Source organism: Ranitomeya imitator, chromosome 3 (genome assembly GCF_032444005.1).
Source record: "Ranitomeya imitator isolate aRanImi1 chromosome 3, aRanImi1.pri, whole genome shotgun sequence".
NCBI classification, from domain to species: domain Eukaryota; kingdom Metazoa; phylum Chordata; class Amphibia; order Anura; family Dendrobatidae; genus Ranitomeya; species Ranitomeya imitator.
Window position 1 is genome coordinate 463,877,809 of NC_091284.1, and position 15,903 is coordinate 463,893,711.

The window sequence follows — 15,903 nt, forward strand, 5'->3', positions numbered from 1 at the left end:
TTGAGATCAGACGCCATGTCGCGTTTGGAGAGCCCCTGATGTGCCTAAACAGTGGAAACCCCACAATTATAACTGAAACCCTAATCCAAACACATCCCTAACCCTAATCCCAACAGTAACCCTAACCACACCTCTAACCCAGACACACCCCTAACCCTAATCCCAACCCTATTCCCAACCGTAAATGTAATCTAAACCCTAACTGTAACTTTAGCCCCAACCCAAACTGTAGCCCTAACCCTAGCCCTAACCCTAGCCCTAACCCTAACCCTAGCCCTAGCCCTAACCCTAGCCCTAACCCTAACCCTAGCCCTAACCCTAGCCCTAACCCTAACCCTAACCCTAGCCCTAACCCTAGCCCTAACCCTAGCCCTAACCCTAGCCCTAGCCCTAGCCCTAACCCTAACCCTAGCCCTAACCCTAGCCCTAACCCTAACCCTAGCCCTAGCCCTAACCCTAGCCCTAACCCTAGCCCTAACTCTAACCCTAGCCCTAATGGGAAAATGGAAATAAATACATTTTTTTAATTTTTCCCTAACTAAAGGGGTGATGAAGGGGGGTTTGATTTACTTTTATAGCGGGTTTTTTAGCGGATTTTTATGATTGGCAGCCGTCACACACTGAAAGACGCTTTTTATTGCAAAAAATATTTTTTGCGTTACCACATTTTGAGAGCTATAATTTTTCTATATTTTGGTCCACAGAGTCATGTGAGGTCTTGTTTTTTGCGGGACGAGTTGACGTTTTTATTGGTAACATTTTCGGGCACGTGACATTTTTTGATCGCTTTTTATTCCGATTTTTGTGAGGCAGAATGACCAAAAAACAGCTATTCATGAATTTCTTTTGGGGGAGGCGTTTATACCGTTCCGCGTTTGGTAAAATTGATAAAGCAGTTTTATTCTTCGGGTCAGTACGATTACAGCGACACCTCATTTATATCATTTTTTTATGTTTTGGCGCTTTTATACGATAAAAACTATTTTATAGAAAAAATAATTATTTTGGCATCACTTTATTCTCAGGACTATAACTTTTTTATTTTTTTGCTGATGATGCTGTATGGCGGCTCGTTTTTTGCGGGACAAGATGACGTTTTCAGCGGTACCATGGTTATTTATATCTGTTTTTTTGATCGCTTGTTATTCCACTTTTTGTTTGGCGGTATGATAATAAAGCGTTGTTTTTTGCCTCGTTTTTTTTTTTTTTCTTACGGTGTTTACTGAAGGGGTTAACTACTGGGCCAGTTTTATAGGTCGGGCCGTTACGGACGCGGCGATACTAAATATGTGTACTTTTATTGTTTTGTTTTTTTTATTTAGATAAAGAAATGTATTTATGGGAATAATATTTTTTTTTTTTTTCATTATTTTGGAATATTTTTTTTTATTTTTTTTACACATTTGAAAATTTTTTTTTTTACTTTTTTACTTTGTCCCAGGGGGGGACATCACAGATCAGTGATCTGACAGTGTGCACAGCACTCTGTCAGATCACTGATCTGACATGCAGCGCTGCAGCCTTCACAGTGCCTGCTCTGAGCAGGCTCTGTGAAGCCACCTCCCTCCCTGCAGGACCCGGATCCGCGGCCATCTTGGATCCGGGGCTCGAGCAGGGAGGGAGGGAGGTAAGACCCTCGCAGCAACGAGATCACATCGCGTTGCTGCGGGGGGCTCAGGGAAGCCCGCAGGGAGCCCCCTCCCTGCGCGGTGCTTCCCTGCACCGCCGGCACTTCGCGATCATCTTTGATCGCGGTGTGCCAGGGGTTAATGTGCCGGGGGCGGTCCGTGACCGCTCCTGGCACATAGTGCCGGATGTCAGCTGCGATAGGCAGCTGACACCTGGCCGCGATCGGCGGCGCTCCCCCCGTGAGCGCCGCCGATCGCGCTGGACGTACTATCCCGTCCATGGTCATAGGGGCCCACCCCACATGGACGGGATAGTACGTCCGATGTCAGAAAGGGGTTAATAGTATATTTGTCACCCACAGTGCTTGTAATGTAGAACACAGCGTTCTGGATGCAGGGAAAATACCCTCCATCCAAAACGCTACTAATCCTGATTGTGTGTTTCGAAGGCCCCTGTGGGCTCCTTTAAACAAGGATGTAAAAGAAAAAATTTGGAAAGATGAGTACATGGAGATATTTTCCCTGTTGCCATTAGAGAAGTTTAATTTTGATAAGGTTTAAAAAGGACGATAGCAAAAAGGAGGAGAAAGAAAAACGGAGATGGCAGTTCATACCAAACTTTTATAAACTGACTTCAAGTGTTTGTGATTTTTGCAAGCGTGATCGGTAAGAAGGCTCCAGAGAACTGTTCCCCCCTTTTTTGCTATATGGATGCTATAGGGGAGGCATATAGGACATATGGGGGACAAGCCTAGTTTCACTACAAAGAACAATTTCAGCAAAGGAATGCGGTGCGCCCTATTAGGTGGGACCAAAGGTTATTGGACTATGGTTAAAGGTTATGGCGCCTTATCGATATGGTTATTCCTTTCTTGGGGGCACAAGCGGTAGGAACCAACATGGATCGGTGGGAGGAAGAGGTCAGGGTTTGCAGGGAGAGAAAGAGAAAACAGGAGAAGGTTGACAATTTAATGACGGGCAATGTACATATAGAAACAGTTGTTAATTTAGCCATGTCTGCTCACATTGCAATGGGTCATCCCACGGGGCAGCCAGATGTGGTGAAGGTGGTACCATTAATTAAAAGGGGGAAGATGTCAGTGAGTCTTCCCACAATTGCCCCCTTACTAAATAGATTTCCGAACAGAGTAAGGGCTGATTGCATTATCAAGGTTTTAAGGAATGTTTTAAAATTCCCCCTCCAAACCATCAAGTTCCGTTTTCGTAAAAAAAATTAAAGTTGGCGCTTTTGCATCCATGGGTTGTTTTGGAAAAAATAGGAAAAGAGGCACAGCTCGGGTGAATGGCGGGCCCTTTTCAAAACACCCCAATTGAGGATTTGATCGTATGACCGATGGGAGTGGTACTAAAAAAGGAGCCGAATAAATTTTCTCCTTAGGCCTCTTTCACACTTCCGTTTTTTGCAATCCGTCGCAATACATCAGTTTGGGCAAAAAACGGATCCTGCAAATTTGCTCGCAGGATCCGTTTTTTTGCCCATAGACTTGTATTAGCGACGGATCGCGACGGATGGCCACACGTCGCGTCCGTCTTGTTTTGGCAGACCGTCGTCACAAAAAACATTCAATGTAACTTTTTTTTGTGCGACGTGTCTGCCATTTTCGACCGCGCATGCGCGGCCGAAACTCCACCCTCTCCTTCCCGGACTGCAGAATGGGCAGCGGATGCGTCGAAAAACTGCATCCGCTGCCCACGTGGTGCAAAGAATTCACAATGTCTGTCGGTACGTCGGACCGACGCATTGCGACGGGCCCGTACCAACGGAAATGTGAAAGAGGCCTTATCCATAACCTTTTGTAGCCAAATGGATTGTTGGTTAACAATGGAATTGACCCCGATTTGTGTTCAGTGGCTTACACATCATTTGATGAGGCTGTTAGATGGGTGCGACGTTGCGGGAATGGTACGTTATTAGCTAAAATGGACAGTGAATTGACGTTTAGATTGCTTCCAGTTCATCCAGAGAGCATATGTTTATTGGGTTGTTATTGGGAAGGGTGTTTTACTGCGATAGGTGTTTGCCGATGGGCTGCGCAATTTCATGTTCACTGTTTGAAGTGTTTAATTCATTTCTGGAATTGGTGGTGAGAAATGTTTCCAACATTCAGTCCGTCATTCATTATTTGGACATCTTTTTGTTTATAGGTCCGCCTGAGTTATTAGTTTGTAAGAATTTATTGGGAAACATGTGTTGGATGGTGAAGTGTTTTGGGGTACCTTTAGCTAGGGAAAAAACTGAGGGACCTACTACACAGTTGAGCGTTTTGGGCAGTTTGATAGACTCAGTGGCTATGAAGTGTAGGCTAACTGAAGACAAGTTGGTGTTGTCGATGCAAGAAGAGGACAGGGCGCAGCGTTTGCATAAACTTACATTGAGAAAGTTGCAGTCATTATTGGGAAAATTGAATTTTGCCAGTAGAATTCTGCCCATGGGTGAAATTTTTTGTAGAAGGCTAGCTGCAGCAACAGCGAGGGTATGAGCTCCGCATCATTATGTGCATTTAAGGAAGGAGCACAGAGATGACTTGGTGGTCTGGGGTATTTTTTGTAAAATTACAATGGCCAATCCATTATTCAGGATGAGGTTCAGGACAATGTGGATTGCGAGATTTATACAGATGCTGCTGGTGGTGCAGATTTTGGGGACTATTGTAGGAGTCAGTGGTGCGCAGATGAATGGTCCAATGAGTGGAAAGAGCAAGGACTTGTGAAGAATTTGGTGTTGTTGGAGCAATTCCAATTGTGGTAGCTGTATCTATTTGGGGAGAAGAATTTAAGAACCCAAAAATCAGGTTTTATTGTGATAACATGGAGGTGGTAGCTCTTATTTACAGTTTAACGGCTTCATCCCCTTTTGTGATAAGGCTGGGTTCACATTGCATTAATGGCAGTCCGCTGATGGCATCCGTTACATAGGGGCACTAACGCTATGTAACGGATCCGTTAGCGCACCCATTGACTGCCATTATGTAGCGCATCGCTAACGCATGTCATAATCGGCATGCGTTAGTGATGTGCCGTCATTCTGTGACGGACCCTCGGACGCAGTCTGCAACGTTTTCGGGTCCTTCACCGCTAGCGCAGATAGAGCATCTGCGCTAGCGCGATCGCATAAACGCGATCCTTTTTTGGCACTTGCGTTAGCGCAGTCCGTTAGCGTATGCGCTGAACGGACTGCACTAACGCAATGTGAACCTAGCCTAACATTGCTCAGGAAATTTGTCTTGTGTTGCCTACAGCTGAATGCTTGGATGGTTTCGCTGTAATGATTTGGGCCATACACTGTCATGTGACCAACCCTGTTAACTCTTTTTGCAGCCAGCAATAGACAGTGTAATACAGCAGCTATAAGAGGTAAACAGTTAAATAGTTTTAATGAAACCCAATTGAAAAAATTATTTTTCTCCTCAAATGCATATATTTAAGAAAAAAAGTCCACAAAAGGTGGATGACCCCTTTAATTTGGAAATAGTAGTTGGGAAACAACTTCCTAAATTTATATGGTATGAACTAGTAGAGAATATACTAGTAGAGAGTAGCAATGGTAATTATAGAGCCATATGATTACCTAAAATTGCCATATTGTAATAAATCAATTTAAATTAAACAGATACTCAGCTTCATGCAGGTAGAAAATGAATAAGGTATGCTTATTATAATGATATTCCAACAGTAATATACCGGATGATGCCCCATCGTTCATAATAACTTTAGAAAGATGGAATAGTAATTGGCAGAATCCTATTGTTGATAATCACATTAGATTGAAAGATAAAGTATTGTGACTGACACATCACCGCTGTGAACAAGCTGCAGCATTCTGCTACCCCGCTAACACCATCAGCTGTTGTTTGTGCATATGTAGGGTTTGATGTTGGGATCCAACAGATAAAGCTAGCTGGAATTTGCTGCAAATACTGAGGAGGGAATATCCTGAATTACAAATTAACATATGTAACTCCGGTGTGACCTGAGATGCCTCTGATGCTTTATTTATGTTCAAGCTTGAAAGCGAGAGAGAATTAGATGCTGGGAAAGCTCACAGAAGGAATAAAATATGTGCAGTTTGATAAAGATCATGCTGCTCGGAACAATAAACCACTGATATTAGATCACAGACAGATTGGCTTTATTGTCAGTTAAAATTTAGAAGTACCTGGAGGCTTGGGATAAAAGGTTTCTCTCATTGTGAGAAGAATTATCATTCCATCCAGTATAAACAGCAATGGCATTAAGCAAATAACAACTACTGACTTCAAAATTGATATTTGCCAAAATCATATTAATTTCTAAACATATTGGCCCTGATTCGTCAAGACCGGCATTGTTCACGCCAAAAGGTACATATCCGCTTTTTATATGGAGAGAAACATGTGACTTCGGCAGCCAATGACACAAGCCTTGTGTCTGGAAATTGTGGTTGTTTTCTGCTCCCTGATTGGCTGCTGGAATCTCCACACATTAAGTTAATTAAAAAAGAAAATGAGTCCGCCGCTCCTCTGACCTCTCCCCACCTACTTCCCTCATCAAACACGACCACCCGCTCATCATACAGCACCACTATCCTAGCCAAAGACCTAACAAAAGCATTAGGGAAAACGCAATCATTTACAGAACTTTGGCTGAATTTTGTTGATTTTGAGGAAAATGCTCGGGAAAATGAATCCGAATGTGCAAGGTTCATGCCAACTTTGAGATTGGCAAACCTTTTCCGAACAAGTTCACTCATCTCTACTGGTTAGCACTGCAGCCTTGCAGCGCTGGGGTCCCAGGTTCAAATCCCCACCAAAGACAATATCTGCAAAGAGTTCGTATGTTCTCCCCGTATTTGCGTAGGTTTTCTCCAGGTTCTTCAGTTTCCTCCCAAACTCCAAAGACGTACTGATAGGGAATTTAGATTGTGAGCCCCATCGGGGACAGCGATGATAATGTATGTAAAGCACTGCGGACTAAGATAGCACTATATAAGAAAAGCATAATAAATAAATACATGCTTCAGGCATATTTTGGGTACGTCACTGATTATCTCTTTTTTCACTCCCGTTCATCCTTGATTTCAGTTTCAAATTTTTTAATAGAGGCCGACATGGAATGCACGCCAGCTGCAGGGCAAAACTGAAGTGAAGATAGCCCTAGATTCACACGAGCATGATTCCAAGTCCATATGGACCCCTATGCCCAGTCTAGAGGCGGCAATGCCGACCTGAACTTAAAGCCTTATATGTGTCTATGAGGTTGTAAGTTCAGGTCAGGAGACTTGCAGCAAATTCAGTTATTGTGTCTGTGTACAGATGGTGAAATAAGCTCGTCTGAACCTGGTCTTACTCTTACTTAAAAAAATAAGCATAGGTTAATTGTGTTTCCAAAAATGTTGTACCAGCTTGTGGATGTGATACATTCATGTTGATACAAACATGCTGTTGCCACATAAAATAACATATAGTTATAAATACATAAAAACACTTTATATGACATGAATACGTACCATAACACACAATGTTGAGTGTATCTTCTAAGGATAAAAAAAACAGTCTTGGAAAAAGTTGTCGCTTCTGTTCTAAGAGAAGGCGGACAGCTCTTTGACAACGTTCAAGTTTATAGTTCAGCATCTCTAGAAGAGACTGCAAGCCTAGTAAAATAAAATAAAAGTATTAAATTATCGAAAAGTAACACTAATCATCTCAAAGAGAATTTCCAGTTCTTGTGAATTTTATGTTATGCAACATCTTTAGTATTAGTACACTGAAAGATTCTTTTCTACAGACAGATACTGAAAAAATGTAAATACCTCATACTTCTCACTTGTGATGGTTTGTGACAATGTGTAAAAAAAAGAGGATGGTATATGAGAGGCACATGTAACCCAAAATAAATGAGTGTCAGAGACCACATGCATGCAAAAATTAGTAAGAAATTTTACTAAATAATCAAAGTAAATAAAGGATTATTAAAAATCGGGGATGGAGTTATTTTTGCTAAAAATCAGATCCCTACAGAAGAATATGTATGGAGATCAATACAAACTCTCTGTCAGCTGCGAGGCAGTGACCGGTGTTATATGCGAGGGTCGTTATGTGTCCCCCAGGATGCGCACAGGGGACAGCGATGATAATCTGTGCAAACTGTAAAGCGCTGCGGAATATGTTAGCGCTATATAAAAATAAAGATTATTATTATTGAGGCTACGGGAGTCAAGTTATTTGCCCAAGGCAGATTTAAGAAAACTCGCCATGGGCTTTTATTTTTGAAGCGGACTACAGGATGGTAGTGGGGCAGTCCACTTCCTCCCAGCCAGGTCTTACAAGTGACCTATGGCAACAAGTTCCTTGTAAAAACCCTGAAGCAGAAGGTTGGGTGTGTAAGTTTTGGTTTCCAAACTGCAGAGCTGGAGGCTCTGCAAAGCTTCAGCCTATGTGAAGTTACATGGAGCCAAGCAGAGCCAAAAGGTCTGGCACCCGTTAGCGTACACGGTGGTGCAGTTGCTCACAGCCACCGGTCTCAGATTCGGACTGTCTTATTTCCCGGCTGCTATCCGGAGGATACCATTTGTTTTCCGTTTTGTGAGTACGCTGAACATTAAAGAGACTTTGTTTTTGAACAATAAATAATGGCTCGTGAGGTGGCGACCTCTCATTGGTGGTCGATCTTCAGCTGCTCGTGTGATGTGGCAGTTCCAGATTGATCCTCAAGCAAGGTCCTGTCTGACTGGACTTAAGAAGAATATATAAAAGGTCCTCTGGAGCACATGCCGGCATGCTAAGATCATTTATACGATATGTGTGTGGAACATAAGGGTAGTGTGGACTTGTCTGCGTGTGCTCAGGGCAGGCATATAGCCTTTAGAATTCCGGCACCTCCGGAGAGGAGTTTGAGTGAATTCAGGGCAGGCGTATAGCCTTTAGAATTTTGGCACCTCCGGAGAGGAGTTCGTGTGCCCCTGTGAGGTTAACAGGGATCATGTTTAGCGCCATACTTGCTCTGTTACTGTGTGCGAGTGACACAGCCCTACTCCAGAGCATCTTTTCCATTAATGTGCGCGGGTGACACAGGTCTATTGCAGAGCACCTATTCTGTTGCTGTGTGGGAGTGACATATCCTTGTGTGTTATACAAAGAGTGACGTGCAACTCAGTGCGAGCTAGCTATTGCTCGCTGTGTGTTCTGCCATTACTCACTAGCTGCGGTTTTCCATCACTGCAAGGTGGACCCCGGGTGGCGATCGCACTTTATCATAATTTATATTTAGTGCAATCCGCAACCCCTAACAGTACTCACCTCTCCCCCACTTTAGCCCTGGCTTACCACTGCTTCTCTAGACTCTGAGTTTCGACTGCAGTGGTAACGGCACATTGACAATACGCATCACTTCAGCAGACAATCAGTGGGCTCAGTGGCTTGTGTCATCGCTGTGATTGACTGCAGCAGTGATGTGGGCTGTTGACGAAATGTCACCGTTGCAGCTAAAACACAGAAAGGAGCTGGTGCTGGAGCAGAAGAGGACTAGTTTTATCTGTCTTTGTTTTTTACCAATACAGGGATCTTTTGGGTCCAATTTTCTAAAAACGGATTAACAGACAAGATGGGTTAACCCACTCACCTCTTCGTGTGCAGTTCTGCAATATGTTTGGATTCTCTTCAACTGACTTCATTAACCGGCAAAAATGGTGATGTACATCAGCAAACAAATTGGCTTCTCTGGGCATTGCTATGCGGAATGCTAATGTAGAGAAAGCCTGTGGAAAGTAAAGTAACAGAATAAAAAATACTAATTTTATATAGTTCCATAGTGCTGGAGCGCATCAGGTTATAGACCACATGTACGACATATTTTGGGACGAGGACAGACAGACAGACAGACAGACAGACAGACAGATAGATAGATAGATAGATAGATAGATAGATAGATAGATAGATAGATAGATAGATAGATAGATAGATAGATAGTAAATACAGCTCTGCCAAAAATTATGAGACCACTGCAAAATGCTCAGTTTGTCTGTTTTTTTCTCTTTATAGGTATATTTTTGACTAAAATGTAAATTGTTCTTTTATTCTATAAACTTCTGACAACATGTCTATGAATTTCCAAGCAATTATTTTTGTATTTTTTCTTCTGAAAAGAAGAAATGGTCAAAATTACAAAAAAAACTGTGCTTTCAGACCTCAAATAATGCAAAGAAAACAAGTTCATAATTATTTAGAAACAACAATACTAATGTTTTAACTCAGGAAGAGTTCAGAAATCAATATTTTGTGGAATAACCATGATTTTTAATTACAGCTTTCATGCGTCTTGGCATGCTTTCCACCAGTCTTTCACAATGCTTCAGGCGCAAAAATGTAAGCAGTTCTTCTTTGTTTGATGGCGTGTGATTATTCATCTTCCTCTTGATTACATTCCAAAGGTTCTCAATGCGGTTCAGGTCTGGAGATTGGGCTGCCCATGACAGGGTTTTGATGTGGTGGTCTCCTAATTTTTGCCAGAGCTGTATATACCATAAAAAGAAAAATATACCATACATGTATTTACCAAGCTGTTTCCCTTCTGCTTGCTGAGAGTTGTAGTGTTGCAATAGTTACTACCATACATAGTGGAGAACGGTGTATATTTTGTTTTACACTTTAATAACATGCTTTATATTAAGTTACAGATATAACACTGACTACATAGTAGTCTTCTAAAACATATCTAGGAGGCAAAATTCAGATGACTGATAACTTTTAGCTCAGGCACGTGCTTATGGCAGGGCCTAACAGGACACTAAACATGGCATATTCTGAAGGCTTTATGGTTACCCTGACAACCAGCAACTCCTTGTGATTGAGTCATGGTCATGCCAATGATTTTAGGGATAGGAAGCCCCCTTTCTCTCACCACTTTAAATGTTATGATTATAAGCAATTGTGGCATTTATAGAGGGTTAAATTGGCTGTTACAGCAGGAGCTTGGCTATCAGAGCTCCCAGCGGTGATTGTGAGGGTAGATCACATGTGCCTTCACAATCACTGAGGCTACTTTCACACTAGCGTCGGAATCTCCCCGTTGCAATGCGTCGGGCAGAGATTCCGACGCTAGCGTTTAACGCACTGCACAACGGAGGCAGCGGATGCATTTCTCCGGTGCATCCGCTGCCCCATTGTGAGGTGCGGGGAGGTGGGGTCGCATGCGCGGCCGGAAAAAGCGGTCCGTCAGGAGCAAAAAACGTAACATGTAGCGTATTTTGCTCCCGACGGTCCGCCAAAGCACGACGCATCCGTCGCACGACAGATGCGACGTGTGGCAATCCGTCGCAATGCGTCGTCAATACAAGTCAATGGAGAAAAAACGCATCCTGCAAGCACTTTTGCAGGATGCATTTTTTGTCCAAAACGACGCATTGCGACGTATGCCAAAAAACGCTAGTGTGAAAGAAGCCTGAAACATACCGATCCATTTTCAGGAACTCACAGCAAAATGGAACATACTGGTACATACTACCCAATGTTGGGAATGGGTTTTCAATTCAATTAACCTTAATAAATAATAAAACAAAGGATGAAAATTAAAAACCTCTTCCATCTGAGTCCATTTCTCCTGAACAGACAGCCATAGGTGGACAGCAGTCTCAATGACTTGCAACTTCTTTTGCCATTTTGTCACATCATCAAGGAAGGATCCAGCTTCTGCATAGGGTTGTATACTTGTCAACACCAACTGATGATGTTCCAGTTCCTCAAATATAGCTTCTGTATTTCTGATGAGCAGAACTTTACCAAACTCCTAGTGGTATATGCACATAGTTATCGATCAACGTGGAATATCAGTATACTGTAACAAGTTGCAGTAAATTATTAATCAACAGACAGCATATGGTTGTATGTTGTTGAGCCAGTATGGTAACAATACTCCACAGTAACAGGTCATATATTTACCTATCAAGCATTTCATTGCAAAGTAAAACTTAATATCGAATAAATGCATTTTAAATTGTTTTTTGAATATAAGCAGTGCACAATAAAAGAACAAATCATAGTTACATAGTTACATAGTTATTAAGGTTGAAGGAAGACTATATGTCCATCTAGTTCAACCCATAGCCTAACCTAACATGCCCTAACATGTTGATCCAGAGGAAGGCAAAAAAAACCCATGTGGCAAAGAGTAAGCTCCACATTGGGGAAAAAAATTCCTTCCCGACTCCACATACGGCAATCAGACTAGTTCCCTGGATCAACGCCCTATCAAGGAATCTAGTGTATATACCCTGTAATATTATACTTTTCCAGAAAGGTATCCAGTCCCCTCTTAAATTTAAGTAATGAATCACTCATTACAACATCATACGGCAGAGAGTTCAATAGTCTCACTGCTCTTACAGTAAAGAATCCGCGTCTGTTATTATGCTTAAACCTTTTTTCCTCCAAACGCAGAGGATGCCCCCTTGTCCCTGTTTCAGGTCTTTAATAAAAAAGATCATCAGAAAGGTCTTTGTACTGTCCCCTCATATATTTATACATTAAAATAAGATCACCCCTTAGTCTTCGTTTTTCCAAACTAAATAACCCCAAGTGTAGTAACCTGTCTTGGTATTGCAGACCCCCCAGTCCTCTAATAACCTTGGTCGCTCTTCTCTGCACCCGCTCTAGTTCAGCTATGTCTTTCTTATACACCGGAGACCAGAACTGTACACAGTATTCTAAGTGTGGTCGAACTAGTGACTTGTATAGAGGTAAAATTATATTCTCCTCATGAGCATCTATGCCTCTTTTAATGCATCCCATTATTTTATTTGACTTTGTAGCAGCTGCCTGACACTGGCCCCTGAATATGAGTTTGTCATCCACCCATACACCCAGGTCTTTTTCATTGACGGTTTTGCCCAGAGTTTTAGAATTAAGCACATAATTATACATCTTATTACTTCTACCCAAGTGCATGACCTTACATTTATCCCCATTAAAGCTCATTTGCCATTTATCAGCCCAAGCTTCTAGTTTACATAAATCATCCTGTAATATAAAATTGTCCTCCTCTGTATTGATTACCCTGCAGAGTTTAGTGTCATCTGCAAATATTGAAATTCTACTCTGATCATTTATTATGTTTTGCAAAAATGTATATTCATTAGTTCCTAAAACACAAATGCATTTATTTGGCAGAAATTGGGAACAACAGAAAGTCATAAAGCAATGAGAAAATGAAGGACATGAACAAGTGGGGAGGCGAAGGAATTTGGCAGTTAGACCCACTCTAATTTAATTTATGTCTTAAAAGAACATGCTTCTATCTTGTCAAAGAAGATCTATGTTGTAAGGTGACTTAACCAATGAAAAAAAAGGACTCAACTCTTACATTCATCTACCTTACCTCTATATGTTTCAAAGACTCATATAAGGACACTGTGCTTCCTCTGCCTGCCTTTTTGGAAAGGAGAAAGCCACGGTCTGATTGCCTGCTAAGCCTTCGGCTGCCTTTTCCAGTTGTTAAATTCCTGCTTACATCTCCTCTGGTGTAGTGACTGCCAGACACAGAACTAGCAAGTTCCTAAAATAGTTGATTTACAGACTTTAGATCAAGGGAACATGAGAAGTAAAAGATCTTGTAGCTATGCCCTTTCTAAAACCCTACAAAGAGGAGATCCTCATGGTCTTATGCCATAATTGGTTTGATTAATGTCAAAGGTTACATTTGGAGAAATTTACATTTGGTAAATCCTTTTGAAAACATTTGTTCAGAAATTAAACAACAGGAAAGAAAATTTGATCTGGTTTCTTACACAAAATAAATTGCCCATTATGGACACCTAGAAAAAGCGAGACAATTGTAAAATCGCTTATCGCCATGCTAACTAACTAAATCAATTTAATAACATGAGAATAGCCCATTAAGTTGATATTAAATATGCCTTTCTCGGACAATACCTCATTTTCAGCTCTGGGTGAGATGACTCGGCCGTGGGGACCAAGGTCAAATATTCTACTAAGCCAAACTTCTTCACAGTTCTTCAAGGAGCTTTCAATTGTCACTTCTAGCATTGCTCTCTGTACAATTGTCCTTACATCTTCTGTGTGTTCTAATATGCAATGGCAATGGAAATGATCTGTGTTATTATTAACATGATATGCATTATTAACTTTGCCACCACAAATAGGGTCCCTTTACCCAGACCGGCCGTTGCCACAATAAGATCAGAGATTGGCAGATAAAGTAAATGATGTGCACTGAACGATCTATACTAGACCGCTCAGTGCGCATAAGCTGCCATTGTTTACGATAGCACACGTTTATTTACATAGGATGATGCACTGCCAAGAGCGATGATCTTTCATGCCGCATAAAAGATCATTTCACCTGATGATTTTGCTCGTTCATAGGGTGATTGGCAACCTATTTAAACAGCAAGATAATCATGAAACAACCATAGTGATTTGTAATTTTCTTTATATTAAACACAAAATACGTAAGTTTTTGGAAGAGATTCAACTATATTCAATTATAAGTGCTGGATTTAAGAAAATAAAATGTTATGGGGAACCAGGCACCAAGAAAGTGCAACCCAATCTGCAGGCATGTTATAGAGCAGGGTGAGCTGATTCCGATTCAATATAACCTGCCTTTTCTTTCTTTAATCCTCTGCTCTTTCTGGGATTTTTGGACTAGTGGACTGTCCTATCAGTGTTTGAAAGCTATCTCAATATGCACACTTATACAAAGAAAGCGGTCAGCCACTGAATTGAAAATCACAGAAAGAACAGGTATAAATGATGAAAGATTGATTGCCCTCAGTAGGAGAAACAAAATAATGATCTTGTAGTTATACCATTTTACAAAACAAACTTTTGAGACTAATTAGGCATAGTATAACAGAAACACAAATATATACACAAAAAGAGGAGAGACATGACATAATAGATGAACATTTAAAAAAACAAACAAACTGAGCTTGGGGATTGAATCCTTAATCAGCTTAAATACAGGAAAGATACAGTTAGGTCCATATATATTTGGACAGAGACAACATTCTTCTAATTTTGGTTATAGACATTACCACAATGAATTTTAAACAAAACAATTCAGATGCAGTTGAAGTTCAGACGTTCAGCTTTCATTTGAGGGTATCCACATTAAAATTGGATGAAGGGTTTAGGAGTTTCAGCTCCTTAACGTGCCACCCTGTTTTTAAAGGGACCAAAAGTAATTGGACAGATTCATTAATTTTAAATAAAATGTTCATTTCTAGTACTTGGTTGAAAACCCTTTGTTGGCAATGACTGCATGAAGTCTTGAACTCATGGACATCACCAGACGCTGTGATTCCTCCTTTTTGATGCTCTGCCAGGCCTTCACTGCGGTGGTTTTCAGTTGCTGCTTGTTTGTGGGCCTTTCTGTCTGAAGTTTAGTCTTTAACAAGTGAAATGGATGCTCATTTGGGTTGAGATCAGGTGACTGACTTGGCCATTCAAAAATATTCCATTTCTTTGCTTTAATAAACTCCTGGGTTGCTTTGGCTTTATGTTTTGGGTCATTGTCCATCTGTAGTATGAAATGACGACCAATCAGTTTGGCTGCATTTGGCTGGACCTGAGCACACAATATGTCTCTGAATACTTCAGAATTCATTCGGCTGCTTCTGTCCTGTGTCACATCATCAATAAACACTAGTGACCCAGTGCCACTGGCAGCCATGGATGCCTAAGCCATCACACTGCATCTGCCGTGTTTTACAGATGATGTGCTATGCTTTGGATCATGAGCTGTACCACACCTTTGCCATACTTTTCTCTTTCCATCATTCTGGTAGAGGTTGATCTTGGTTTCATCTGTCCAAAGAATGTTATTCCAGAACTGTGCTGGCTTTTTTAGATGTTTTTAGCAAAGTCCAGTCTAGCCTTTTTATTCTTGATGATTATAAGTGGCTTACACCGTGCAGTGATCCCTCTGTATTTACTTTCATGCAGTCTTCTCTTTATGGTAGATTTGGATATTGATACGCCTACCTCCTGGAGAGTGTTGTTCACTTGGTTTGCTGTTGTGAAGGGGTTTCTCTTCACCATGGAGATTATTCTGCGATTATCCACCACTGTTGTCTTCCTTGGGCGCCCAGGTCTTTTTGCATTGATGAGTTCACCAGTGCTTTCTTTATTTCTTTCTCAGGATGTACCAAACTGTAAATTTTGCCACTCCTAATATTGTAGCAATTTCTCGGATGGGTTTTTTCTGTTTTTGCAGCCTAAGGATGGCTTGTTTCACCTGCATGGAGAGCTCCTTTGACGGC

At 41.4% G+C, this 15,903-nt stretch overlaps 1 protein-coding gene across 1 annotated transcript in view; it reads right to left on the bottom strand.

The window, feature by feature from the left end:
• Positions 1-15,903, bottom strand: part of LOC138671660 (uncharacterized) — a 967,572-nt gene that overhangs the window by 774,725 nt on the left and 176,944 nt on the right. Inside the window, exons 29-33 of the mRNA XM_069759831.1 lie at positions 13,550-13,701; positions 12,996-13,172; positions 11,199-11,408; positions 9,246-9,381; positions 7,135-7,278 (exon numbers count right to left, since the gene is read on the bottom strand). Coding sequence (XP_069615932.1) covers positions 7,135-7,278; positions 9,246-9,381; positions 11,199-11,408; positions 12,996-13,172; positions 13,550-13,701 — 819 coding nt within the window. The remainder of the gene's footprint in view (positions 1-7,134; positions 7,279-9,245; positions 9,382-11,198; positions 11,409-12,995; positions 13,173-13,549; positions 13,702-15,903) is intronic.